Here is a 27,715-nt window from a genome sequence, read left to right as displayed (position 1 = left end):
ACTGAAAAGCTCAGTGACTTTCAACATGGCACCGTCATAGGAGGCCATCTTTCCAACAAGTCAGTTCGTCAAATTTCTGCCCTGCTAGAGCTGCCCCAGTCAACTGTAAGTGCTGTTATTGTAAAGTGGAAAAGTTTAGGAGCAACAACGGCTCTGCTGCGAAGTGGTAGGCCACACAAGCTCACAGAATGGAACCGCCGAGTGGAACCGCAAAATCGTTTGTCCTCGGTTACAACCCTCACTACCGAGTTCCAAACTGCCTCTGGAAGCAACGTCAGCACAATAACTGTTCGTCGGGAGCTTCATAAAATGGGTTTCCATAGCTGAGCAGCCGCACACAAGCCTAAGATCATCATGCACAATGCCAAGTGTCGGCTGGAGTGGTGTAAAGCTCGCCACCATTGGACTCTGGAGCAGTGGAAAATCGTTCTCTGGAGTGATGAATCACGCTTCACCATCTGGCAGTTCGGGTTTGGCAGATGCCAGGAGAATGCTACCTGCCCCAATGCATAGTGCCAACTGTAAGGTTTGGTGGAGGAGGAATAATGGCCTGGAGCTGTTTTTCATGGTTCGGGCTAGGCCCCTTAGTTCCAGTGAAGGGAAATCTTAACGCTACAGCATACAATGACATTCTAGAAGATTCTGTTCTTCCAAATTTGTGGCAACAGTTTGAGGAAGGCCATTTCCTGTTTCAGCATGACAATGCCCCCGTGCACAAATTGAGGTCCATACAGAAATGGTTGGTTGAGAACAGTGTGGAGGAACTTGACTGGCCTGCACAGAGCCCTGACCTCAACCCCATCGAACACCTATGGGATGAATTGGAACGCCATTGGGTCATGTGATGGTTACAAGCTAAAAAAACTTATTTGGCACTATATAGAACCATTTGTTTTTAGTGTATAACCTGTTCTGTCTCTCTCTCTCCAGGGTGATCTCTGCAGCATGAACTATCCCTTTCAGATACATGTTAGATAGATCGTAACTTGTTCTCTCTGTCTCTCTCTCTAAAGGGTGATCTCTGCAGTGCTGTACGGAGCCATGGCAGTAGGAGAGGCCAACTCCTTCACGCCTAACTATGCCAAAGCCAAGATATCAGCATCTCACCTTATGTTCCTTATCAACAGAGAACCTGCCATAGACAACTGCTCACAGGAGGGAGAAACACCGGTACACACACACACACACACACACACACACACACCACATCACACCCAGTGGCAATCACAGTGGAGAGTTGTGGAGTGATTGTATAGTACATGCCAGGAGATTATTTCATGAAAGGATGTTCTTCTGTCTCCCTCTCTTCCCTCCAGGACCACTTTGATGGTAACGTACGTTTCCAGGGGGTGAGGTTCAACTACCCGTCCCGTCCAGACCTTGCTGTCCTGCAGGGACTGGAGCTGAAGGTGCAGAAGGGCCAGACTCTAGCCCTGGTGGGCAGCAGTGGCTGTGGGAAGAGTACGACCATACAATTACTGGAGAGGTTCTACGACCCACTACAGGGCACAGTGGTGAGTACACACACACACATGTTATGTTCCTCTATCCTCGTGGGGACCTAAAATTAATTTCCATTCAAAACCCTATTTTCCCTAACTCCTAACCCTTACCATAATCCGAACCCGAACCTAACTCCTAACACTAATTGTAACCCTAAACCTAACCCCTAAACTTAAAATAGCCTTTGTCCTGATGGGGATGTGGGAAATGTCCCATGAGGGAGAATTTTTGTTTTACTATCCTTATGGGGACTTTTGGGCATTTTAGGTCCCCACAAGGATAAAAGACCCAACCTACACACACACACAAACGTTTTCACACACGTGTATACACACATTGATTATTAAAGCTATATGTACTGTATGTTTAATGACCACTGTCACCAGTCAGACAGTGAGATATTTGCTGGAATTTTTATATGCAAAAATACATGAAACATAGAGCCCTCATGTGTCTCCATGTGTGACTGTGTAGATATTCTCCTACTAAAACACGGTTCTATAATTACTGATTGACAGGCCAGGATGTTGACACTGTTGCTTCATAACTCTCTACTATACTGTCGCTACTGTACTGAGACCTTGTGGGTTATGATCCTGCTCAAAGTGCATTTGTGTGTTCATGTGGAGGTTATTGCCCTGCTAAGGCCACTGATAAAATGACAAACACTAGAGGATTATCCAACTTTTATGTTAACTCTTCCTTCTGCTCTTCTTCCTCAGATGTTGGACAACAGTGATGCTAAGAAGCTGAACATCCATTGGCTGAGGGCCCAGATGGGCATCGTATCCCAGGAGCCCGTGCTGTTTGACTGTAGTCTGGCAGAGAACATCGCCTACGGAGACAACACACGCAAAGTTACCATGGAGGAGATCCAGAGTGCTGCTAAAGCTGCCAACATACACAGCTTCATAGAAGACCTGCCTCAGGTACACACTAATACTACTACTGTCACCACTACTACTACTGTCACCAATACTACTACTGTCACCAAAACTACTATTACCACCAATACTACTACTGTCACCACTACTACTATTACCACCAATACTACTACTGTCACCACTACTACTGTCACCACTAATACTACTACTGTCACCAATACTACTACTACTACTACAACCACCAATACGACTACTGTCACCACTACTACTACCACTGTCACCAATACTACTACTGTCACCACTACTACTACTACTACTGTCGCCACTACTACTACTACCACCAATACGACTACTGTCACCACTACTACTATTACCACCAATACTACCACTGTCACCACTACTACTACTACTACTGTCACCACTTCTACTACTACCACCAATACGACTACTGTCACCACTACTACTACTACTGTCGCCACTACTACTACTACCACCAATACGACTACTGTCACCACTACTACTATTACCACCAATACTACTACTGTCACCACTACTACTACTACTACTACTACTGTCACCACTTCTACTACTACCACCAATACGACTACTGTCACCACTACTACTATTACCACCAATACTACTACTGTCACCACTACTACTACTGTCACCAATTCTACTACTACTGTCACCACTACTACTACTACCACCAATACTACTACAGTCACCACTACTACTATTACCACCAATACTACTACTGTCACCACTACTACTACTACTACCACCAATACTACTACTGTCACCACTACTACTACTACTACTACTGTCACCAATACTACTACTACTACCACCAATACGACTACTGTCACCACTACTACTACTACTACTACCACCAATACGACTACTGTCACCACTACTACTACTGTCATCAATACTACTACTACTGTCACCACTACTACTACTACCACCAATACTACTACTGTCACCACTACTACGACTACTGTCACCAATACTAATACTATTATTACTACTACGACTGTCACCAATACTAATACTACTATTACTACTGTCACCAATACTACTACTACTGTCACCAATACTACTACTACTATTACTACTATTACTGTCACCACTACTACTATTGCTACTACTGTCGCCAATACCACTACTACTATTGCTACTACTGTCACCAATACTACTGTACTACTACTGTCACTAATACTACTACTGTCACCAATACTACTACTACTACTACTACTACTTCTACTACTGCTAATACTACTGTAAGCATCTTCTGCTTTTGTAAGTTTGGTTTCTTGAGATCTCTACATCAGCACCTTAATAGTGGCTGCATGGTCAGATAACCACAGACAGACTGATAGTGGTATCAGCTTCTCTCAGATGCCGTGCCAGAGATAACACTGCAGGTGTTAACACTGCAGGTGGAGTAATTTCGTCTTAGTGCTGTTCCCTTGGTAAGGGTGAACTGTCTTTCACTCTGAGGGCTTACAACCTGTAGGACTGAAAGAAGTTATGAGCTGGTTTCACACACAGATTAAGCCTAGTCCCAGACTAAAAATAGATTTTAAATGGCCTACGTGTGTTAGTCCTGGTCTAGTTTTAGGCTGGGATTTGATGCAAGGCGCATTATAGAGCACTACACAGCCAACGATACGCCTTTCAAATACATTTTCCCCAGATGTTCACAGAGATCGCGTTCATGGGAAACGCTGCGCATGTCAGCTCAATCGTCAATTGAATTCCGGCCTTAATCTGTGTCCGTAAAACCAGCCCTAGGAGTTATGTCATGTGTGAGATGACGAGCATAACCTCTTTCTTTCCCTCCATCTCATCTTCCCTCCATCTCCCTGAGTAGAAGTATGACACCCAAGCTGGTGACAAGGGGACCCAGTTGTCAGGAGGGCAGAAGCAGCGTATAGCCATTGCAAGAGCCATCCTCCGCAACCCCAAAGTCCTGCTGCTGGATGAGGCCACCTCCGCACTGGACACAGAGAGCGAGAGGGTGTGTGTGTGTGTGTGTGTGTGTGTGTGTTTGTTCTGTTAAACTATATATATATATATATACAGTTGAAGTCGGAAGTTTACATACACCTTATCCAAATACATTTAAACTCAGTTTTTCACAATTCCTGACATTTAATCCTAGTAAAAAGTCCCTGTTTTAGGTCAGTTAGGATCACCACTTTATTTTAAGAATGTGAAATATCAGAATAATAGTGGAGAGAATGATTTATTTCAGCTTTTATTTCTTTCATCACATTCCCAGTGGGTCAGAAGTTTACATACACTCAATTAGTATTTGGTAGCATTGCCTTTAAATAGTTTATCTTGGGTTAAACGTTTCGGGTAGCCTTCCACAAGCTTCCCACAATAAGTTGGGCGAATTTTTGCCCATTCCTCCTGACAGTGCTGGTGTAACTGAGTCAGGTTTGTAGGCCTCCTTGCCTACACACTTTATCAGTTCTGCCCACACATTTTCTATAGGATTGAAGTCAGGGCTTTGTGATGACCACTCCAATACCTTGACTTTGTTGTCCTTAAGGCATTTTGCCACAACTTTGGAAGTATGCTTGAGGTCATTGTCCATTTGGAAGACCCATTTGCGACCAATGTTGCTTCAATATATCCACATAATTTTCCTACCTCATGATGCCATCTATTTTGTGAAGTGCACCAGTCCCTCCTGCACCAAAGAACCCCCACAACATGATGCTGCCACCCCCGTGCTTCACAGTTGGGATGGTGTTCTTCGGCTTGCACCCTTTTTCCTCCAAACATAACGATGGTCATGATGGCCAAACAGTTATATTTTTGTTTCATCAGACCAGAGGACATTTCACCAAACAGTACGATATTTGTCCCCATGTGCAGTTGCAAACGATAGTCTGGCTTTTTTATGACGGTTTTGAAGCAGTGGCTTCTTCTTTGCTGAGCAGCCTTTCAGGTTATGTCGATATAGGACTCGTTTTACTGTGGATACAGATACTTTTGTACCGGTTTCCTCCAGCATCTTCACAAGGTCCTTTGCTGTTGTTCTGTTGTTCTGCACTTTTCGCACCATAGTACGTTCATCTCTAGGAGACAGAACACGTCTCCTTCCTGAGCGGTATGACGGCTGCGTGGTCCCATGGTGTTTATACTTCTGTACTATTGTTTGTTTAGATGAACATGGTACCTTCAGGAGTTTTGAAATTGCTCCCAAGGATGAACCAGACTTGTGGAAGTCTACAATTTTTTTCTGAGGTCTTGGCTGATTTCTTAACATTTTCCCATGATGTCAAGCAAAGGGGCACTGAGTTTGAAGGTAGGCCTTGAAATACATCCACAGGTACAACTCCAATTGACTCAAATGATGTCAATTAGCCTATCAGAAGCTTCTAAAGCCATGACGTAATTTTCAAGAATTTTCCAAGCTGTTTAAAGGCACAGTCAACTTAGTGTATGTAAACTTCTGACCCACTGGAATTGTGATACAGTGAATTATAAGTGAAATAATCTGCCTGTAAGCAATTGTTGGAAAAATTACTTGTGTCATGCACAAAGTAGATGTCCTAACCGACTTGCTAAAACTATAGTTTGTTAACAAGATATTTGTGGAGTGGTTGAAAAACGAGTTTTAATGACTCCAACCTAAGTGTATATAAACTTCCGACTTCAACTGTATACCTCTATGTGGATTCATGATACAGATGTTTTAACTACTGTATGTATTTGTCTCTGTTCTCCCTCCCTCCCCAGGTGGTGCAGGAGGCCCTGGATGTGGCTCGACAGGGCAGGACGTGTATCGTGGTGGCCCACCGCCTTTCCACCATTCAGAATGCTGACCTGATCGCTGTCTTCCAGAAGGGAGTGGTGGTGGAGCAGGGCACTCATCAACAACTACTGTCCCAGAGAGGAGTATACTACTCACTGGTCACCACACAGCTGGGCCATGGCAGAAACTGAGGGAGGAGAGGAGGATGGGGCGAGCGAGAGGCTGAGGGTGCAGGGGGTTGCTGGGTTGGGCTGAGTGTGCAGGGAGGGGTTGAGGGTGCAGGGGGTTGCTGGGAGGGGATGAGTGTGCAGGGAGGGGTTGAGGGTGCAGGGGGTTGCTGGGAGGGGCTGGGTGTGCAGGGAGGGGTTGAGGGTGCAGGGGGTTGCTGGGAGGGGCTGAGTGTGCAGGGAGGGGTTGAGGGTGCAGGGGGTTGCTGGGAGGGGCTGAGTGTGCAGGGAGGGGTTGAGGGTGCAGGGGGTTGCTGGGAGGGGCTGAATGTGTAGGGAGGGGTTGAGGGTGCAGGGGATTGCTGGGAGGGGCTGGGTGTGCAGGGAGGGGTTGAGGGTGCAGGGGGTTGCTGGGAGGGGCTGAATGTGTAGGGAGGGGTTGAGGGTGCAGGGGGTTGCTGGGAGGGGCTGAATGTGTAGGGAGGGGTTGAGGGTGCAGGGGGATATTTTGTATTTAAAAGGAAGAGGTGGTGGTGCTGTATTTCAGTTATTTATTCAAAAAGTATCACATCTGTACCATAGAGTGCCTGTGTGCCAAATGAATACATGGAACACACACATATACACACACGTCTGCGCATTACTGTAAACTGCAGAACTAAGCCAATGAGACGCTGAAGCAGTGTGTATCCTCAACATTCAGATTATTACAATGATTTGTTCAATTGTTTTGGGCTTAAAGTAAAACTCCACCCAAAAACTATATTTTGGTATTTATTTCATTAGTCCAGGTTATGTAACTTTCAATATACAGAAATCCTCCCCATATGGGGCAGCAAGTAGCCTAGTGATTAGAGCATTGGACTAGTAACCGAAAAGTTGCTAGATCGAATCCCTGAGGTAAAAATCTGTTGTTCTGCCCCTGAACAAGGCAGTTAACCCACTGTTCCTAGGCCGTGACTGTAAAGGATTTGTTCTTAACTGACTTGCCTAGATAAATAAAATGATGCATTTTGCATCATATCATACGAAGCAAAATGCATCATACAGGGATGATTTCTGTATTTTGAAAGTTACATATCTTGAAAACTTGAGTGCTGACAAGCAAAACATTTGGGATCATGTCAACAATGGACTAATGAAACAAATACCAAAATGTAGTTTTTGGGTGGAGTTTTCCTTTAAAGGCCCAGTGCAGTCAAAAAACTAGATTTCCCCGTGCTTTATATATTTCCACACTATCAGGTTGGAATAACATAGTACACAAAATAACTGCACTACACTGCATTTGCACTCTGTTCATTGCTCTGCATTTAGATATATTCATACTGATACTGTAAAATTGTACATCCACTGTATGTCATCTGTATACCAACTTATATATTTCCACACTATGAGATAATAAAGGTGATTCTAAAATTGTGAAAATGATGATAATGCCCTTTTAGTGTAAGAGCTGTTTGAAAAGCCTGCCTGGAAATTTCTGCCTGCTTTGGTGGGATGGAGTTTTGGCCTGCCTGGTGACATCACCAGGCATACATTGGTTTATTGACCAATAAGAAAGAGTTCAAAAACTCTCTGACAATAACAGCTAGTTTTCAGTTTTCCCACTCCGACAGTCCTAGCAAAATTCTTGCTTGAGAAATTGCTCTTCGCTAACAAGTAATTTTTATTTTTTAAATTACAATTTTAATTGAAAACAATCACAGTAAGGTACTTAATTGTTACCCAGAAATGATTTGATATTGCGATAAAAACAGCTGCATTGGACCTTTAATGTTGAGAGGAATTTTTTTTTAAATGATCATGAGATGTGGCCTTCCAAACTGTCTCTGTGCTATGCTCATGCTACTGGAAGTGCCTGAGGTATTTGAAAGGACCAAAGAGTTCCTGAATGTTTTGTTTACCTTAACTGAAGGTAATATGTTGAGTGATACACACACACAGCTGAGGGTTGGGGCTCAAGCACTAACAGTATATTGATACAAACCACGTTCCTGTTTCTACGTTGCACTGAATTAACTGACCTCTGCTTGGGTATGTACTGTATGTATGCATGACTTTTTTCCTTATGTAAACAGGTATCATTAATAAAGATGTTTTATTTGAATATTTGGGCTCATGACATGATTCAATCACTTTGATTTGTCAGTTCAATCACACTAAACAACTTTCATATTCAATAAAACATTTTCCAAGTTTACATTGTCAGCCAAGTCAATACTATAATTTTCCTACTGTAAAGTGGGTTACATCATTTTCACTACTTTAGGCATTAAAACAGCTTCTTTTCATTTTGTTGACTGAATCAAATGCAGCGCTCGTCTTTTATCACTTTTCTATCATTTACAACAAAAAAAAAAGGTGAAAATCTCAAGACTGTCTGAAAGGTAGTAACACAATGCTGTGTTCAAGAGCATCAAAACCGTGATGTATCATGGGTAAATTGTGACAGGAATGTTCATTATTACAGACATCTACTACATAAAATGGCATATTGCATAGGGCGGCAGCCTATGGATCTGGCATAGGAGTGGTAGAGCTATTGAAGTCTAAAAAGTTCGGTCAATTAGGGAGCTATTCAATCAAAACCACTAACCAGATCTCTGGGGACAGACTAAAATAAGGACACAGCAAAAAGGCACATTATAATTGACTTTCTTTCCGTCTCACCCAAACACTTTCATTGATCATATCCAGCCAAATGCATAATCCTCTACTGATGTGCAAAACATAAAAACAATCATTTTTCTTGCCCTGGAAACTGGAAAACAGTTTTGATTGAGTAGGGCCCTTATATAATACCCATGAGGCCTGAGGTGAGACGGTAGTCAAAGACAACATGACCCGTTTCTCTCTGTTTCTCAATTTCACAGCTATAACGACAGTTACGTTCTAAAAGAGTCATTTCAACCAACCAAGAACATCTATGCCTCAGTCACTCTTCTGGAAAAGCCAACCAATGTAGAAAAATAATACTATTCATGAATCACTAATGACCAGGGACAGGCGACGCGATGCTACGCTGGTCACTGCAGAGTGGAAGTGTTATGGTGACAGCGAGTTAGGATGTGTATGTTAGCTTAGCGGTGTACAGTGCATGGCATGGGTTAACACTAAATGTTTCTCATAACATAAAAACAGACAAAATCTAAACAGAATCGTGGTAGGAAATTCAATCTATACATTTTGAAAACAGGGAATCCCCGATCTAGCTGCTACATAAAATCACAGAGAATGATTCACTAAGTGCAAAATAAACTCATTTGTTGAGCTGCATTTAAACAAATAATATATTTTTCTTTATTAAATGTAGAAAACAATAAATGTGCCTTTGCATTGATCTGTGCAGAACTAAACTATTATTGACTACCATCTACAAACTGTGTGTGTGTGTGTGTGTGTGTGTGTGTGTGTGTGTATATTAGAGCTGCGCTGTGGTAGCGAGATGTAGCATCTCATGTAGGGAGGAAACCAGGTTCTGGAACAGTGCCTCTGCATCTGTCTCTGGACTGGACTTCCACGCCGTACAGGAAGCCACGATCCTGAAACAGGAAGTACAAGTCAGATACTGGACACTTGTAAAGGTTTTAAAAAATCTGTCCATCATAGAGAGGACGGAACAACACAGCTGCACTTTCTAACTACTACTATTAAACTTCACCTTTGACCTTACCTTCACTGCACTAACTAGATGACACGGAAAACAGCTGGAATAGTAACTGTTATCTGACCGTGTGTGTGTGTGTGTGTGTGTGTGTGTGTGTGTGTGTTTACTGGTCAAACGGTGGATGATGTTGTGTTGGGTCAGTGTGTGTGTGTGTGTGTGTGTGTGTGTGTGTGTGTGTGTGTGTGTGTGTGTGTGTGTGTGTGTGTGTGTGTGTGTGTGTGTGTGTGTGTGTGTGTGTGTTTACTGGTCAAACTGTGGATGATGTTGCGTGGGGTCAGTGTGTGGGTGTGTTAGCCCACCTGTCGTCTCCGATGCGGTAGAAGAACCCGTAGCCATGGTGCACCATGGGAGCAACCGCTCCCAGGACTGTGGTGTAGCCAACCAGACTGGTGGACAGGGTAAAGTTACCGCCCCCGCCACTGGAGAGAGAACACACACAAATTACAAAACACCATAAACACAAACACACGCACGCACGCACGCACGCACGCACGCACGCACGCACGCACGCACGCACGCACGCACGCACGCACGCACGCACGCACGCACGCACGCACGCACGCACGCACGCACGCACGCACGCACGCACGCACGCACGCACGCACGCACGCACACACACACACACACACACACACACACACACACACACACACCTCTTGGAATACAGTGGATCAGTGAAAAGGTCTGGCATAGGAAGTCCCTCCTCCTTGGCGATCAGGTACAGGCCCAGGAGATGTCTGTCAAAACCTTTTCCGTTCTGTGCCTCAGCCATCAGTTTGTTGTGCTTGTTGAAGGCCAGCAGCAGGGCTTTCCTCTTAGCCTCAGCCTGGGAGACATACAGAAAGTCAGAGTGTAAGTATCCTGGTCGCCAGATTTACATGTATGGCATGACAATATATGAAGAACTAATCGTTTACTGGACACACACACTCTCACACTTACGCTGGCTGCAGGGAGGAGCATGGTATGGCACCAGTTCTGTGCCTCCAGGGTACAGGGCCTCATGGTCTCAGTCCTGCCATGGTAGAACCTTCTGGTCATCGCTGTCTCATAGCAACTACCTAACCTGGGAGCAGGGATTATCATCAATCATCAGTTATGGAGAGAATATTGGGGAGGAAGGATGGATGAAGTTGATGGATAGATGGATGGGCGGGTGGGTGGGTGGATGGATAGATGGATGGGCGGGTGGGTGGATGGATGAATGTTGGGTGGATGGATGGATTAATTGGATGGATAGTGGATGCAGGGCCGGCTCCAAGCATAAGAGAATATAAGCCGTTGCTTAGGGCCCCAGGCCGCCCTCAACCTCACCCCAAATTATTATTATTTGAGAGTTAGAATAGTAGAATACACCAGTTACAAGGTCGAAATGTGGTTCTACACCAGCAATTTCTCTCTTGTTATGCTCTGGCAGTCAATCAATTCACCATGTCTTCTAACATTTCTTAAATTGGTAAGTTAGTCTAGCCAGCTATCTAAACTTGTAATCATGGCTGAACCCCGACCAGGGTGTCTAAGGGCCCTGACCTCCAGGGGGCCCCTATTGATTTTGTTAGTCACTCACTCTATCATCACTAACATGGCATAAGTCACGGCAAAATGTGTAGAATTACAAGAAATTAGTTTTAAAACTGAAAATAATGTCTCTCCACCCCATGGCCTAGCTTAGGCCCCAACGAAATTTCGCTTAGGACCCCCAAAAGGCTAGAACCGGCCCTGGCTGGATGGATGGTATTACCTCCCATGCTGTCTGTAATAAGCCAGTTGAAGGGCCAGTTGTATGAAGGTGTCTGGGTGGAGCTTCCTCTGTTTGATGGCTGCTTTCCCAAACGAGGTGAACGCATAACACACCACCTGCAAGTCCTGAGTCTGGAGACACACACACAGGTGTCTGTCAAACCAGATATCACACAGATTAGAGTTGTGTGTGTGTGGTGGGGAGCGTAAGGGCCTGTGAGGGTGTGTTTGTGATGAACACAACACCTGCGATAGTCCAATCTGACGACCATGGAGATGCACAGAGTCATGAGTGTGTGTGTGTGTGTGTGTGTGTGTGTGTGTGTGTGTGTATGTGTGTGTGTGTGTGTGTGTGTGTGTGTGTGTGTGCTCACAGTCTCGAAGTACTGTTGCTTGGCATGTGCAACGTCCCTCCTGACTCTGTCATCCACAGTGAAGACCAACTCTTCAGGAAGAGGCATAGGCCGCACCGTCTCAGAGCCCTACATAGACACACACAATACAAATTATACTGTTGCTTACTCACAGTGAAATTAACCTGTTTATTACCTGATACATGGCAGCATAATAGAGAGCCACCTTATCCTGTTGTTCTCAGGTGTGAGCTACGGCGTAAAATCTTCTAACTAGAACCAGAGTGTAGTTTTATGCTGAGCCGGCATGCTGATGCCCAGGCGCCCAGTGTCCCACACTCAGCAATACTTATGTGTCCGATTGAGCAGGCCAGTAAGGCACTTGGAATTAAGGACAAACAACATATACAGTCACTGAAAATAAGTTCAATAGAAACAGTATTTACCTTCCACCTGCCGTCTGTAGCTTTGAGCTGCTGATCCACATAGTAACCCTGAGTTACCAGCACCATGGCATCGTAGGGGGCATGCTGCAACACACACCAGCAATTACCATATATAGGAGCAGACTCACAACAAAACATCATTACACTACTGCTAACAGAGGAGCAATCATCTCTCTCTCTACAAAACAGTAACACACGTCACAATTGGATCCGAAGGTTCCGTCGGCGAAGGAGAGGGAGTTGTAGGACTTGTCTCCCCAGCGAATGGTGGGGTCTCCTGTCAGCGCTTCCCGGGTCACCTGGGGGCAAAGGCCAAAGGTCAGATTATACCATACTAAGGATGGTATGGATGCCTGTGGTGTGTGTGTGTGTACGTACTGGTGTGTAGTTCTCTGCAGTAGCGTAGGGTTTAGCATCGTCCAGTGAGACCACAAACAGACTGCTCTGGATGGTCTCTAAGATGGTCTTATTGGCTGGATCTATACCTATCAGATACTCCCTGGCCTAAAGACACAGAGAGAGCGAGAGAGAGAGCGAGGTTTAGGGCATGGTGATGTCCATTCTATACAGCCAACTTCACACACACCTTAGCCCAGCGTGTCCTCTCCTCTGAGGTGAGAGCGGCGACACCATCTCCCGCTGGCTCCCCTTCACAACACTGCTTCACATGGGTCAGCTGCCTACACATACACACACACACACACAAAGGCACATAAATACATGCAAATATATGCAGATGCACACAAATATACCTAAATATCCACCGGCCAGAATACCTGAGCAGCTCTGGAGGGGTAAGAATGTGTCCGTCGCACACTGCATCAAACGAGAAGAAACGCCCCTTACACATCACCACCACATGGGAGGGGCATGGACCCTCGCTCTCTACAACACACAGAAAAAACATCAATACATACAGCACCAGTCAAAAGTTTGGACACACCTACTCATTCCAGGGTTTTACTTTATTTTTACAATTTTCTACATTGTAGAATAATAGTTAAGACATTAAAACTATGAAATAACACATGTGGAATCATGCAGTAACCAAAAAGGTGTTAAACAATTCAACCTATATTTTATATTTGAGATTCTTCAAAGTAGCCACTCCTTGCCTTGATGGCAGCTTTGCACACTCTTGGCATTCTCTCAACCAGTTCACCTGGAATGCTTATCCAACAGTTTTTAAGAAGTTCCCACATATGCTGAGCACTTGTGGCTGCTTTCCTTCACTCTGCGGTCCAACTGATCCCAAACCATCTCAATTGGGTTAGGTCGGGTGATTGTGGACGCCAGGTCATCTGATGCAGCACTCCATCACTCTCCTTACTCAAATAGCACTTATTTTGGGTCATTGTCCTGATGTGTTGGGTCATTGTCCTTTTGAAAAACTAATTATAGTCAAACCAGATGGGATGGCGTATCGATGCAGAATGCTGTGGTAGCCATGCTGGTTAAGTGTGCCTTGAATTCTAAATAAATCTCTGAGTGTCACCAGCAAAGCACCCCCACACAATCACACCTCCTCCTCCATGCTTCACGGTGGGAACCCCACATGCAGAGATCATCTGTTCACCTACTCTGCATCTCACAAAGACACAAATGTTGGAACCAAAAATCTAAAATCTAGACTCATCAGACCAAAGGACAGATTTTCACCTGTTTTATGTCCATTGCTCCTGTTTCGTTGGCCCAAGCAAGTCTCTTCTTATTATTGGTGTAATTTAGCAGTGCTTTCTTTGCAGCAATTCAACCATGAAGGCCTGATTCATTCAGTCTCCTCTGAACAGTTGATGTCGAGATGTGTCTGTTACTTGAACTCTGTGAAGCACTTATTTGGGCTGCATTTTCTGAGGCTGGTAACTCTAATGAACTTGTCCTCTGCAACAGAGGTAACTCTGGGTCTTCATTTCCTGTGGTGGTCCTCATGAGACAGTTTCATCATAGCGCTTGATGGTTTTTGTGACTGCACTTGAAGAAGCGTTCAACGTTCCTGAAATGTTCCAGATTGACTGACCTTCATGTCTTAAAGTAATCAATACACACATCCACACACACATGGAAAACACACACACACACACACACACACACACACACAAACACACCTAAATAAATAACAGAGTACTACACACAAAAACAAACCACAAACATCATATTGCATGGCGGTGTCGTGGGGGAGGGGGGGGGGACACCTACCTGTCTTAAAGTAGTTGATGATGGCATCCTTGGTGACTCCAGGAACTTTACATGTACAGAACAGCATTCTGAACTGGTCCATATCCAACACCACATTACCAGCTTTATGTGGGTCCAGCCTCTCCCTGTCGGGGACCACACAGTCAGAGTGTACGTGTGTGTGTTTAGGGACACTGTCCAACTAAATGCTTAGTTGCAGGTTCCTTCTCGACAACGGAACAACAATAAAAAATCAAATATAATAATATGAACTGGCTCAGTAGAATAGAATAAATATTTTAAACAACTATAATACACGAAGGCACAATTTATAGTTAAATAAAAACACGTGTTTTGGGGAAGGGGGGGATTGGAGGGCAAGTGTTTAAATTGTGCATTATTTAGAAATCGGAAGAGTCTGGTAGCAGTAGTTGTGATGCGTGTGTAACCTTAATATATATACACGGAGTGTACAAAACATTAGGAACACCTTCCTAATATTGAGTTGCACACCCTTTTGAACCTCAGAACAGCCTCAATTCGTTGAAGCATGGACTCTACAAGGTGTCGAAAGCGTTCCACAGGGATGCTGGCCTATGTTGACTCCCAGTTCAAAAGGCACTTAAATATTTTATATAACCTGTCTTTCAACTTCTGAATGACACACATACATACACAATCCATGTCTCAATTATCTCAAGGTTTAAAATCCTTCTTTAACCTGTCTCCTCCCCTTCATATAAACTGATTGAAGTGGATTTAACAGGTGACATCAATAAGTGATTATAGCTTTCACCTGGATTCACCTGGTCAGTCTATGTCATGGAAAAACCATGTTTTGTACACTCAATGTGAGTATCTTACGTGCGAAGCAGGTCCCAGTACTGTAGAGTGTGCCACATGCTTATGCTGGTCCTCTGTAGCTGTACTCCCTCTGTAGGGGGCCAGCAATGCTCTAGGTAGGGTGCAGGACCTCCGAAGTTCACATTCAACTGGGAGGGGTAACGCAATTCCAGATAGGCTGCATTCAACCACCACTCCTCCAACTGCAGGAAAACACACAGAATAAAGATGAAACAATGCAGGGAGACACCATAATGACTGCAGTATTTAAAACACTCAAAGATTCCCTTTCACAGTTGCTCAGGGTCGAGCATGGTGTGTGACAAGTTCCCACAGGTTCTAGCTGTGCAGTGTGTTGAGTGTAGAGGTCGACTGATTAATCGGAATGGCCGATTAATTATGGCCGATTTCAAGTTTTCATAACAATCGGTAATCTGCATTTTTGGACTTCGATTACATTGCACTCCACGAGGAGACTGCGTGGCAGGCTGACTACCTGTTATGCGAGTGCAGCAAGAAGGTAAGGTGCTAGCTAGCATTAAACTTATCTTATAAAAAAAATCTATTTTAACATAATCACTAGTTAACTACACATGGTTGATGATTTTACTAGTTTATCTAGCTTGTCATGCGTTGCATATAATCAATGCGGTGCCTGTTAATTTATCATTGAATCACAGCCTACTTCGCCAAACAGGTGATTTAACAAGCACATTCGCGAATAAAGCACTGTCGTTGCACCAATGTGTACCTAACCATAAACAGCAACGCTTTTCTTAAAATCAATACACAAGTATTTATTTTTAAACCTGCATATTTAGTTAATATTGCCTGCTAACATTAATTTCTTTTAACTAGGGAAATTGTGTCACTTCTCTTGCATTCTGTGCAACAGAGTCAGGGTATATGCAGCAGTTTGGGCCGTCTGGCTCGTTGCGAACTGTGTGAAGACCATTTCTTCCTAACAAAGACAGACAACTTCGCCAAACGGGGGATGATTTAACAAAAGCGCATTTGTGAAAAAAGCACATACGAATGTACCTAACCATAAACATCAATGCCTTTCTTAAAATCAATACACAGAAGTATATTTTTTTAAACCTGCATATTTAGTTAAAATAAATTCATGTTAGCAGGCAATATTAAACTAGGGAAATTGTGTCACCTCTTGTGTTCATTGCACACAGAGTCAGGGTACATGCAACAGTTTGGGCCGCCTGGCTCGTTGCGAACTAATTTGCCAGAATTTTACATAATTATGAAATAGTATTGAAGGTTGTGCAATGTAACAGCAATATTTAGACTTATGGTTGCCACCCGTTAGATAAAATACGGAACGGTTCCGTATTTCACTGAAAGAATAAACGTTTTGTTTTCTAAATGATAGTTATTTTCTGTGTGTTATTATATTATAATTAAGTCTATGATTTCTCTCTCTCGGAGGACCTGAGCCCTAGGACCATGCCTCAGGACTACCTGACATGATGACTCCTTGCTGTCCCCAGTCCACCTGGCCGTGCTGCTGCTCCAGTTTCAACTGTTCTGCCTGTGATTATTATTATTTGACCATGCTGGTTATTTATGAACATTTGAACATCTTGGCCATGTTCTGTTATAATCTCCCCCCGGCACAGCCAGAAGAGGACTGGCCACCCCACATAGCCTGGTTCCTCTCTAGGTTTCTTCCTAGGTTTTGGCCTTTCTAGGGAGTTTTTCCTAGCCACCGTGCTTCTACACCTGCATTGCTTGCTGTTTGGGGTTTTAGGCTGGGTTTCTGTACAGCACTTTGAGATATCAGCTGATGTACGAAGGGCTATATAAATAAATTTGATTTGATGATTTGATTTGATAGCGTAGTCTGACTGAGCGGTGGTAGGCAGCAGCAGGCTCGTAAGCATTCATTCAAACAGCACTTTCCTGTGTTTGCCAGCAGCTCTTCGCTGTGCTTCAAGCATTGCGTTGTTTATGACTTCAAGTCTATCAACTCTCGAGATTAGGCTGGCAATACTAAAGTACCTAATAGAACATCCAATAGTCAAAGGTATATGAAATACAAATGGTATAGAGAGAAATAGTCCTACAATAACTACAACCTAAAACTTCTTAATTAACTGGGAATATTGAAGACTCATGTTAAAAGGAACCACCAGCTTTCATATGTTCTCATGTTCTGAGCAAGGAACTTAAACGTTAGCTTTTTTACATGGCACATATTGCACTTTTTCTTTCTTCTCCAACACTTTGTTTTTGCATTATTTAAACTAAATTAAACATGTTTCATTATTTATTTGAGAGTAAATAGATTTTATTGATGTATTATATTAAGTTAAAGTAAAAGTGTTCATTCAGTATTGTTGTAATTGTCATTATTACAAATATATATATATATATATATATATATATATAAAAAAAAAAATCGGCCGATTAATCGGTATCGGCTTTTTATGGTCCTCAAATAATCAGTATCTGTGTTGAAAAATCATAATCGGTCGACCTCTAGTTGAGCGTGTGTACCCAGTTCCTGTGTGTCCTAGCTCTCTGCAGTAGTTTTTGGTGCAGGTCTTTGCCGATGCCCTCTCCAAACCTCTTCACTACGGCTGCAGTCACCTGGTACTCCTCCTCTGTAGCAAACGGCCGCACTGGAAAATACACACAGACATTTCAGTAACTAGACACATTTTTGTCTAGGGTCCATGCTAACAGCGCTTCTCTGTCTCACATGCAGCTGGCATCTCACCTGCATCCAGGTACTTGGCGAGGCTCCCCTCTAGAGACGGTACAGGGAGAGGAGGCAGGCTATGCTGGTACTGGAACGTCCGCTCAGTGGGGAACTCTGACACCTGGTTGGTCATGTCACCTACATCACCAAAACACCTGGTTAGCCATGTTGTCACCTACAATACCAAAACACCTGGTTAGCCATGTTGTCACCTACAATACCAAAACACCCGGTTAGCCATGTTGTCACCTACTATACCAAAACACCTGGTTAGCCATGTTGTAACCTACAATACCAAAACACCTGGTTAGCCATGTTGTCACCTACAATACCAAAACACCTGGTTAGCCATGTTGTAACCTACAATACCAAAACACCTAGTTAGCCATGTTGTAACCTACTATACCAAAACACCTGGTTAGCCATGTTGTAACCTACTATACCAAAACACCTGGTTAGCCATGTTGTCACCTACAATACCAAAACACCTGGTTAGCCATGTTGTCACCTACAATACCAAAACACCTGGTTAGCCATGTTGTCACCTACAATACCAAAACACCCGGTTAGCCATGTTGTCACCTACTATACCAAAACACCTGGTTAGCCATGTTGTCACCTACAATACCAAAACACCTGGTTAGCCATGTTGTCACCTACAATACCAAAACACCTGGTTAGCCATGTTGTCACCTACAATACCAAAACACCCGGTTAGCCATGTTGTCACCTACTATAGCAAAACACCTGGTTAGCCATGTTGTCACCTACAATAATAAAACACCTGGTTAGTCATGTTGTCACCTACATCACCAAAACACCTGTTTAGCCATGTTGTCACCTACAATTCAAAAACACCTGGTTAGTCATGTTGTCACCTACACCACCAAAACACCTGGTTAGCCATGTTGTCCCCTATAGCACCCAAAAACCTGGTTAGCCATGTTGTCACCTACACCACCCAAAAACCTGGTTAGCCATGCTGTCACCTACACCACCAAAACACCTAGTTAGCCATGCTGTCACCTACACCACCAAAACACCTGGTTAGCCATGTTGTCACCTACACCACCAAAACACTTGGTTAGCTATGTTGTCACCTACATTACCAAAACACCTGGTTAGCCATAGACCTACTGTCCCCTAGCCTGGTAGACTCTACGAATCCAAGTGTGGACTGAACAATCCTCCAATTTCGTCTAACTTTTTAACGTATATATTTTTAATTTTGGATCTTGGACCATGCTAACTGTACGGGAGAGTGGGGTAAGTTGAGACATTTTTCAAGGGAAATATAGTATTCTTTCTAAAAATATATATATATATTTCAGGATGTTGTGTATCCCTGGAAATAATCAGAATTAATGTAAACAGTTTTGAAAACATAGCTTGTCACACAAAAAGTGGTCTCTTGGCACCACACACCATGGGGTAAGTTGAGCTGCAGGACAGGGTGAATTAAATAAAGCGCCTTCAAATTTCTGTACAGAATGAAGTAACACCACTACCTTTTAAAACCATGTCTATCTTTATTTTCTAAACACATATTTTTTAAAAATCTTTTAATCACAATATTTCACAGTGGTTTAGATGGTACATTTATTCTCTATACCCCTCACACTCAACTCTGGACCTCGAAGCCAGTTCACTGCATTTTGTTCATTGCAAGATGGCGCCGACAGATGGTTGCCTCGCTTCGAGTCCTTAGGAAACTATGCGGTATTTAAAAAAAAAAAGTATTATAAGCACTCGCTACACTCGCATTAACATCTGTATGTAACCAATAACATTTGATTTGATCAAGGACTGATTTAGCCCTGGGACATCAGGTGGGTGCAATTCATTATCAGGTAGAACAGAAAACCAGTAGGCTCCAGATCTTGTAGGGTAAGAGTTGAATACCACTGCTCTACACACTGAGTACCCAAAACATTAGGAACACCTTCTTAATATTGAGTTGCACCCCACATTTGCCCTCAGAAGAGCCTCACTTCATTGGGGAATGGACTCCACAAGGTGTCGAAAGCGTTCAACAGAGATGCTGGCCCATGTTGACTCCAATGCTTTGTCAAGTTGACTGGACGTGCTTTGGGTAGTGGACCCCTCTTGATACAGACGGGAAACTGTTGAGCGTTAAAAACCCAGCAGCATTGCAGTTCTTTTTTGTATATATTTTTCTTTTACCCTCTTTTTCGATATTGTCTCAAAGCTGCAACTTTCCAACAGCCTCGGGAGAGGCGAAAGTGGAGTCATGCGTTCTCCAAAACATCACCTACCTAACATCACTCCTTAATCAATGTGTCGGAGGAAACACTGTTCAACTGGCAACCGGTGTCGGCCCGCAGACACTCGGCCCACCACAAGGAGTCGCTAGAGCGCGATGAGACAAGTAAAGCCCCACTGGCCAAACCCTCCCCTGACCCAGACGACGCTGGGCCAATTGTGCACCGTCCTATGGGCCACAGCCGGTTGTAGCACAGCCCAGGAATGACTCCGAGTCTGTAGTAACGCCTCAGTCCGCTGCGCCACTCGGGAAGCCCTAGTGTTGCAGTTCTTGACACACTCAAACCGGTGCACCTGGCATCTACTACCATCTACTACCATACCCCATTCAAAGGCCATTAAATATTTTGTCTTGTCAAGTCACCCTTGCAATAATGCATTGCATTACGCCTGAATTTAAAATAAAAAAATTCATTTGCTCAACTTGCCATTGGCTCAATTTACTCCAAGGTAAACATTTACTATATTAGCCCACACAGCTACAAGGATGCACTTTCATGCTAGGTTTCAGACCTCATACTGAAGCTTATAGAGACCCCAACGGAGGCAGCAACTACTCTTCCTGGAGTCCAAACACATTAAGGCACTTACTATTACGCGGACCCAAGAGCAGACTCAGACGAGGAGACTGGGATAATATAACCATGGTATTTATTGAAAAACAGGGGGAAGGGGCCTCCCGGGTGGCACAGTGGCTAAGGGCGCTGTACTGCAGCGCCAGCGGTGCCACCAGAGACCCTGGGTTCGTGCCCAGGCTCTGTCGCAACCACCCGCGACCGGGAAGTCCGTCATCCGGGTTAGGGAGGGTTTGGCTGGTAGGGATATCCTTGCATCAGCGACACCTGTGGCGGGCCGGGCACAATGCACGCTAAGGTCGCCGGGTGCACAGTGTTTCCTCCGACACATTGGTGCAGCTGGCTTCCGGGTTGGATGCGTGCTGTGTTAAGAAGCGGTTGGGTTGGGTTGGGTTGGGTTGGGTTGTGTTTGCACTTTTTCTTTCTTCTCCAACACTTTGGATGAATGCTGCAGTACAGCATCCAATGTGTCGGCGGAAACACCGTGCACCTGGCAACCCTGGCTAGCGTACACTGCGCCCTGCCCGCCACAGGAGTCGCTGGTGCGTGATGAGACAAGGATATGCTGTTTGAATGCTTACATGCCTGCTGCTGCCTACCACCGCTCAGTCAGACTGCTCTATCAAATAGCAAATCATAGACTTAATTATAATATAATAAAGGCACAGAAATACGAGCCTTAGGTCATTAATATGGTCAAATCCGGAAACTATTATTTCGAAAACAAAACGTTTATTCTTTCAGTGAAATACGGAACCGTGTTTCTGTTATATTGCTGTTACATTGCACAACCTTCAATGTTATGTCATATTTATGTCAAATTCTGTCAAATGAATTACGATCTTTCTTAGGAAGAAATGGTCTGAGCCAGGCAGCCCAAACTGCTGCATATACCCTGAGTCTGCTTGCACTGAACGCAAGAGAAGTGACACAATTTCCATAGTTAATATTTCCTGCTAACATTAATTTATTTTAACTAAATATGCAGGTTTAAAAAATATATACTTGTGTATTGATTTTATTTAAGGCATTGATGTTTATGGTTAGGTACATTGGTGCAACGATTGTGCTTTTTTCGCGAATGCGGTTTTGTTAAATCATCACCCGTTTGGCGAAGTAGGCTGTGATTCAATGATAAATTAACAGGCCTCGCATTGATTATATGCAACGCAGAACAAGCTAGATAAACTAGTAATATCATCAACCATGTGTAGTTAATTAGTGATTATGTTAAGATTGATTGTTTTTTATAAGATAAGTTTAATGCTAGCTAGTAACTTACCTTGGCTCCTTGCTGCACTAGCGTAACAGGTGGTCAGTCTGCCACGCAGTCTCCTCGTGGATTGCAATCGGCCATAATCGGCATCCAAAAGTGTGGATTACCGATTGTTATGAAAACTTGAAATCGGTCCTAATTAATCGGCCATGCCTGTTTACAATCCTAGGTTACTCAAAGCAGTTCATTCACCTCAATTTCCTCATTATTCATTACAATATTTAGTTGAGGTTTAGGGTTTAGTGAATGATTTGTCCCAAATACAATTTGGAGTTTTTGAAATATTTAGGACTAACTTATTCCTTAATTCTGAAACTAACTGCAGCTCTTTGTTAAGTGTTGCAGTCATTTCTGTCACTGTAGTAGCTGACATGTATAATGGTAAGGGACCTAGTCAGCCTAGTCAGTTGTACAACTGAATGCACACAACTGAAATGTGTCTTCCACATTTAACCCAACCCCTCTGAATCTCAGAGGGGTTAAATCAACAGAGCCTTAAATCAGCCTTAAATCAACATCCATGTTTTCGGCACCCAAGGAACAGTGGGTTAACTGCTTTGCTCAGGGGCAGAATGACAGATTTTTACCATGTCAGCTCGGGGACTCGATCCAACAACCTTCCGTTTAGTGTCCCAACGCTCTAACCACTAGGCTACCTGCCGTAGTGTTCAGTCATCCGCATACATAGACACACTGGCATGTCGTTGGTAAAGATTGAAAAAAGTAAGGGGCCTAGACGGCTACCCTGGAGAATCCTTGATTCTACCTGGATTATGTTGGAGAGGACTACACCCTCTGTGTTCGGTTATCCACATTACAGCAGGGGGTGTAAAGCCATAACACATACGTTTTTCCAGAAGCAGACTATGATCGATAACGTCAAAAGCCGCACTAAAGTCTAACAAAACAGTCCCCACAAACTTTTGATCATAAATGTATCACAGCCAATCATCAGTCATGTGTGCAAGTGCTGTGCTTCCCAATAAGCATGCTGAAAGTCTGTTGTCAATTTGTTTACTGCAAAACTGCCTTGTATCTAGTCAAAGACTTTGTCCCTTTCCCTTTAAGAACAGTGATGACATCACAGCTATCACAAGCTGGCAGAGTGTTTAGTTCATTACCAAGTGCAGCTGGCAACCTACTGCTGTGAACACAAATCTCAGTTTTGGACATTATTTTCTTTCTGGACATTATTGGTCTCGTTTTTATGCTAGCTATCTAACATTCTTAGCTACATTTTGTTAGCTGGTTAGTCTGATGTTGCTAGCCACTTGTATTTTCGTTTCAGTCATTGGTTTAGTATAACAGATGAGAGCTGTATATCTTGTTTGTTATTGCTAAATTAATGTACTGTAATGAAACAGCAGGGAGCAGGTCTCGAACCCTTCGACCTTCTAGCCCTTCTGGTCCGGCGCGCTATCGACTGTGCCGCAAAAGCATGCTCGTGCGGCAAGGTCGATTTCCGCGCTTATAAACCCAGGGTCGTTACAGTACATTATCTTAGTATTAATGCCATTGTATTCATATTTATTATTTCCAGATCACATCTTGTATGGATAAATGGACAATTAATTGGATAATACCAGGTGAGTGACATAGCACAGAATTGCAAACATTGTTAATCTCCAATCAACATTAAAGAACCCTAAACTGAGGAACTGTCTTTCTCACCGTTTCTCTAATAAGAGTACAATCTCCATAACACTAACCTACTCAATCAATGTATACATTCCAGAGGCATCAACCTCTAATTCGAAAACAAAAAAATCTCCAAAAGTTTACTAAGGGTTGGTAACAGGCTGATTGGTCGGCTATTTGAGCCAGTAAAGGGGGCTTTCGTATTCTTGGGAAGCAGAATGACTTTTGCTTCCCCTCCAGGCTTGAGGGCATACACTTTCTAGTAGGCTTAGATTGAAGATATGACAAATAGGAGTGGCAATATCATCCGCTATTATCCTCAGTAATTTTCAATCCAAGTTGTCAGAACCCGGTGTCTTGTCATTGTTGACAGACAACAATAATTTATTCCTCTTCCACATTCGCTTTGTGGAATTCAAAATTACAATGCTTGTCTGCGTTTGTTGTTGGCATTTCATGCCTAAATTTGCTAATATTGCCAATTTAAAAAATAATTAAAGTAGTTGGCAATATCAGAGGGTTCATCTGATTTGATGAATTATGGAGCCGAGTTTGCATTTTTATAGAACAACCTTTAAAATGATTTACTTTGATTTAGATACAAGCATCATGAAACCTCCCAAAAAATGAATGACTTGATGAAATTCCCGTTTTTTGGACCTAACGTTAACTTCCTTACAACTTTTCCATATTTCGTCAAATTATAAATGTTGTTTATGGTTTCCTAGAAAAAAGGGTGGCTCAACCTACCCCTTTGGCTCAATGTACCCCAATCTCCCCTACTACAGTACAGTCATTATCTACAAAGATAGTTGTAGAATTTGTAACTGGGCAATTCCATTGTAACGGAATTACTCTGAGACTCAGGTTTTTCACTTTAAAATGTATGCCAAACAAAACCCATTGATTTCAAAGTTGAACAAACCATACAACCAAATCGGAGTATCAGAGTAATTCCACATAAACATGTAATTGCCCAGCTAGCTAGACTCGCAGGCCAGATGCAACTTTTATTATTGGAGATCAAATTCCATCTTTTCCGAGGCGGCGCAGCCTTGTACCAATCGCATTAATAAGCACGTTTATAGCACAATTGCTCAGCAATTGATTACCATATGAATTCTGGCTACATAACCATATGATCAAACATAGTTAGTTAGCAAGTCAGTTCTACTTACTGCAGAAACAAGTGCACTAGCTAGCTATAAAATAGTTGGCCCCTTGCATTGTTTTCACGGCTCGAATGTAGGTCCGTTTCAGTTTTCAGTCCGATCGAAGCAGCTTAATCCCACAAACACGACAAGCAAACTCACCGTAGTATTTTGCGATATTCTGCAAATTCCGATATGTGAAAAGTTGTTTTCGCTCGTCCATTCAAAATAAAAATAATGTTGCAGCTATTTTCTAGACTAGACTGTAGAGGAAGGCGCTTGCGGTAGTTTGTGTTGTTGCTCCGCTCGTGGTGTATGCAGTGCTTCTCATCACCTTTCACCCAGTAAGAGGTCAAGGCTAGAAAGGCTACAGCTTTTGTCAAAAGTGTATTTATTTTGGCATTTTAGCTAACTCTGACCTTTTTCCAAATATTAACCGAATTCTCCTAACGTGCTACGTTAATTATCCTAACATGCTGTGTAAATTCTCCTAACCTGCTACGAAAAGTCAAATTTGACAAAAGCTGTATACTGTCAACCCCAGTTAGCGGACTGCCAACACCCGGAAGAGAGAAGTGGTGATATTATTACACGTGACTTGGCTTTTCATTCTTCATGGATATCGATTGTGAGACTGCTAAAACACTCCTCTTAAAATAGTTGTTTGATCTTTACACGAGGCCAGATGTGCATGCATTCTTTTACGGTTGCACTTTTAGATGGTGCATTGTCAGCATTAGATCCTGGTGCATTACCTACCATTACAGTGTATATGAAACATCACAAACTGTGAACAGTGATGATCACGGCACCATACAGATTACAGAAACAGCATCATTTTAAGGCTGCGTTACACATTTAATGCGCAATGGGTTGTACCATAACTGTGTATTAGTACAATTTTTAAAATAATAATAATACATAAATATATCTCAAAACAAGCACATCAAGGCTTCATAGTTCATAAAGGTCACGTTAACTGACTGATATTATCTCATAGAATACAACATATTAGATCTCCTAAACCAACATTTCTGTGTATATCCCAAAACCCCATTCTTTCCCGATTAGAAATGGCCAACAAAGCAAAGTCAGAAAATGCTAACTAATTTCTGTTTTTGAGGACTACAAGCTGGCTAGCTCCATATGCAACTGGATTTCCAGCAAAGTTGCTCATTGGTTGTTGAAAATAACATAAATATTTTACGTGACAACATTTGAAGCCTTGAAAATATAATTTAAATTATGAAGTCTAAAACACACATTTAGCTGTTAGCTAGGCAAGTTGTTGTATTTTAAAGCTTAAAGCCAGACTCAGTAAGTCTCATTTACATCATTTGTGATTACAAAGTGAGTTCATAAATACATTTTGACTATCTACACCGATTTTTAGAGCACTCTCGTTTGAGTGTGCCAGAGCGGAGAATAACTGATGAATTTACAAACGCACAACACCCATTGAATATGACAGGTGTCAGTAAAGGTTGGCAAAAAAACAATAAAAGTGTTGCTAGCAGCACAGTTAGTCACTCATGTTGCAATTGTGGTGGGAACCATGGAATGCCCAACAAGGGTGAAAGAGAATGAGGTGTCTGAAGTCAGGGCTATCCAGAGCATTTCATATGCAGCGGCTGTTAAAAGGTTTGAAGGTTCGAATGGTGCTCCTGAAGATTCCATGGTGGTGGTTAGGCCTTCACTGAAGGCTGCAGGGGTTTCCTTTCAAATCAAATGTTTGATTTGATTTGATTTAAAAGCAGGGGTTGCTTTTTAGCAGCAGGACCAAGATATGTTAAAGGTTAAGAAGGTGGACTTTGTGGCCTTTATAGCCAATGTTGATTAATGGCACAGCCAAGGTGGAGAGGAAGTCCAGGAAAATAGATATCACTGTCGTTGCGGTGGAGACTTCTTGTGGGGGAGTTGCATGGAGTATTGTCACAAGCCTTACTTCCCTCTCAGGTCATCCAGCCTGAGAAGGGAGATATTCAGATTCGAAGGAAGGGATTTTGGTTTTGTCAATGTTTTTTTATTGTTTTATTTTGGTGTGGATTAAGTTAGTTTTTCCTATCACGTATGGGTAGTATTTTTACCTTGTCCAGTTGGTGGCGGTAATACACCTATTTGGGTTGTAGTCTGCCATAAAACCCACAGAAGAATAAGAAGAATTTACAGTCACTAAACACCATACCCAAACTGGACATGCGTCCGCTAGCGATGGGCATTCCGGCTCTTTTTGGCTCGGCTCACCAAAAAGAGACGGCTCTTTTGGCTCCCAAACGGCTTTTAAAAAAAATATATGTTTTGTATTTTTTCAAGTCAAACAGTTTGCGATAGTTTGACTATGATTGGTGTTAAAACAATTGTAATTGTTTAATTATTAAATTAATTCACACTACCTTAACCACAATCTATCTAAAAATGCATTAGTTTGTTATGAAAAAGAATGCTGTTTGAATTTAAAGTATAACTTTTTAATATATATAAACAAAGTGCATATTAATCTAACCATTCAAAAAGAATACA

At 42.9% G+C, this 27,715-nt stretch overlaps 2 protein-coding genes across 6 annotated transcripts in view; one reads left to right on the top strand and one right to left on the bottom strand.

Annotated features, from left to right (window-relative positions):
* Nucleotides 1–6,368, top strand: part of LOC139387867 (ATP-dependent translocase ABCB1-like) — a 32,798-nt gene extending 26,430 nt beyond the window's left edge. For all 4 annotated transcript variants that reach the window (XM_071134192.1, XM_071134172.1, XM_071134182.1 and 1 more), the window contains 5 exons: nt 1,014–1,170; nt 1,317–1,514; nt 2,226–2,432; nt 4,261–4,407; nt 6,144–6,368. In XM_071134192.1, the coding sequence (XP_070990293.1) occupies nt 1,014–1,170; nt 1,317–1,514; nt 2,226–2,432; nt 4,261–4,407; nt 6,144–6,350 (916 nt within the window). In that variant the 3' untranslated portion in view covers nt 6,351–6,368. The remainder of the gene's footprint in view (nt 1–1,013; nt 1,171–1,316; nt 1,515–2,225; nt 2,433–4,260; nt 4,408–6,143) is intronic.
* A 2,042-nt stretch (nt 6,369–8,410) lies between these two features.
* Nucleotides 8,411–25,775, bottom strand: LOC139387882 (peroxisomal carnitine O-octanoyltransferase-like). Of its 2 annotated transcripts, none has more exons than XM_071134214.1 (16): nt 25,358–25,775; nt 18,291–18,410; nt 18,068–18,192; nt 15,575–15,756; nt 14,732–14,856; nt 13,312–13,420; nt 13,122–13,215; nt 12,914–13,039; nt 12,733–12,834; nt 12,536–12,619; nt 12,111–12,218; nt 11,738–11,868; nt 10,939–11,062; nt 10,650–10,822; nt 10,296–10,415; nt 8,411–9,871 (listed from the first exon to the last, which is right to left on the bottom strand). In XM_071134214.1, the coding sequence occupies exons 1-16, from the start codon at nt 25,416–25,418 to the stop codon at nt 9,751–9,753; spliced, it is 1,905 nt and encodes a 634-aa protein (XP_070990315.1). In that variant the 5' UTR covers nt 25,419–25,775; the 3' UTR covers nt 8,411–9,750. The 2 variants fall into 2 exon arrangements, with proteins under 2 accessions (XP_070990315.1, XP_070990324.1); XM_071134223.1 differs by lacking the exon at nt 25,358–25,775 and adding an exon at nt 19,155–19,194.
* Nucleotides 25,776–27,715: the final 1,940 nt, after the last annotated feature.

Source organism: Oncorhynchus clarkii, chromosome 3 (genome assembly GCF_045791955.1).
Source record: "Oncorhynchus clarkii lewisi isolate Uvic-CL-2024 chromosome 3, UVic_Ocla_1.0, whole genome shotgun sequence".
Lineage (NCBI taxonomy): Eukaryota > Metazoa > Chordata > Actinopteri > Salmoniformes > Salmonidae > Oncorhynchus > Oncorhynchus clarkii.
Note: the sequence above shows the minus strand (reverse complement) of the source record. Positions and strands in the feature narration are given on the sequence as shown.

Coding starts and splice junctions, on each gene's coding strand:
- LOC139387882 (XM_071134214.1), bottom strand. CDS start 25,418: ATGGACGAGCGAAAACAACTTTTCACATATCGGAATTTGCAGAATATC. Junction 15,757..18,067: donor CTAGGACACACAGGAACTGG/GTACACACGCTC, acceptor GTTTTCCTGCAG/TTGGAGGAGTGGTGGTTGAA. Junction 13,421..14,731: donor CATCAACTACTTTAAGACAG/GTAGGTGTCCCC, acceptor TGTGTGTTGTAG/AGAGCGAGGGTCCATGCCCC.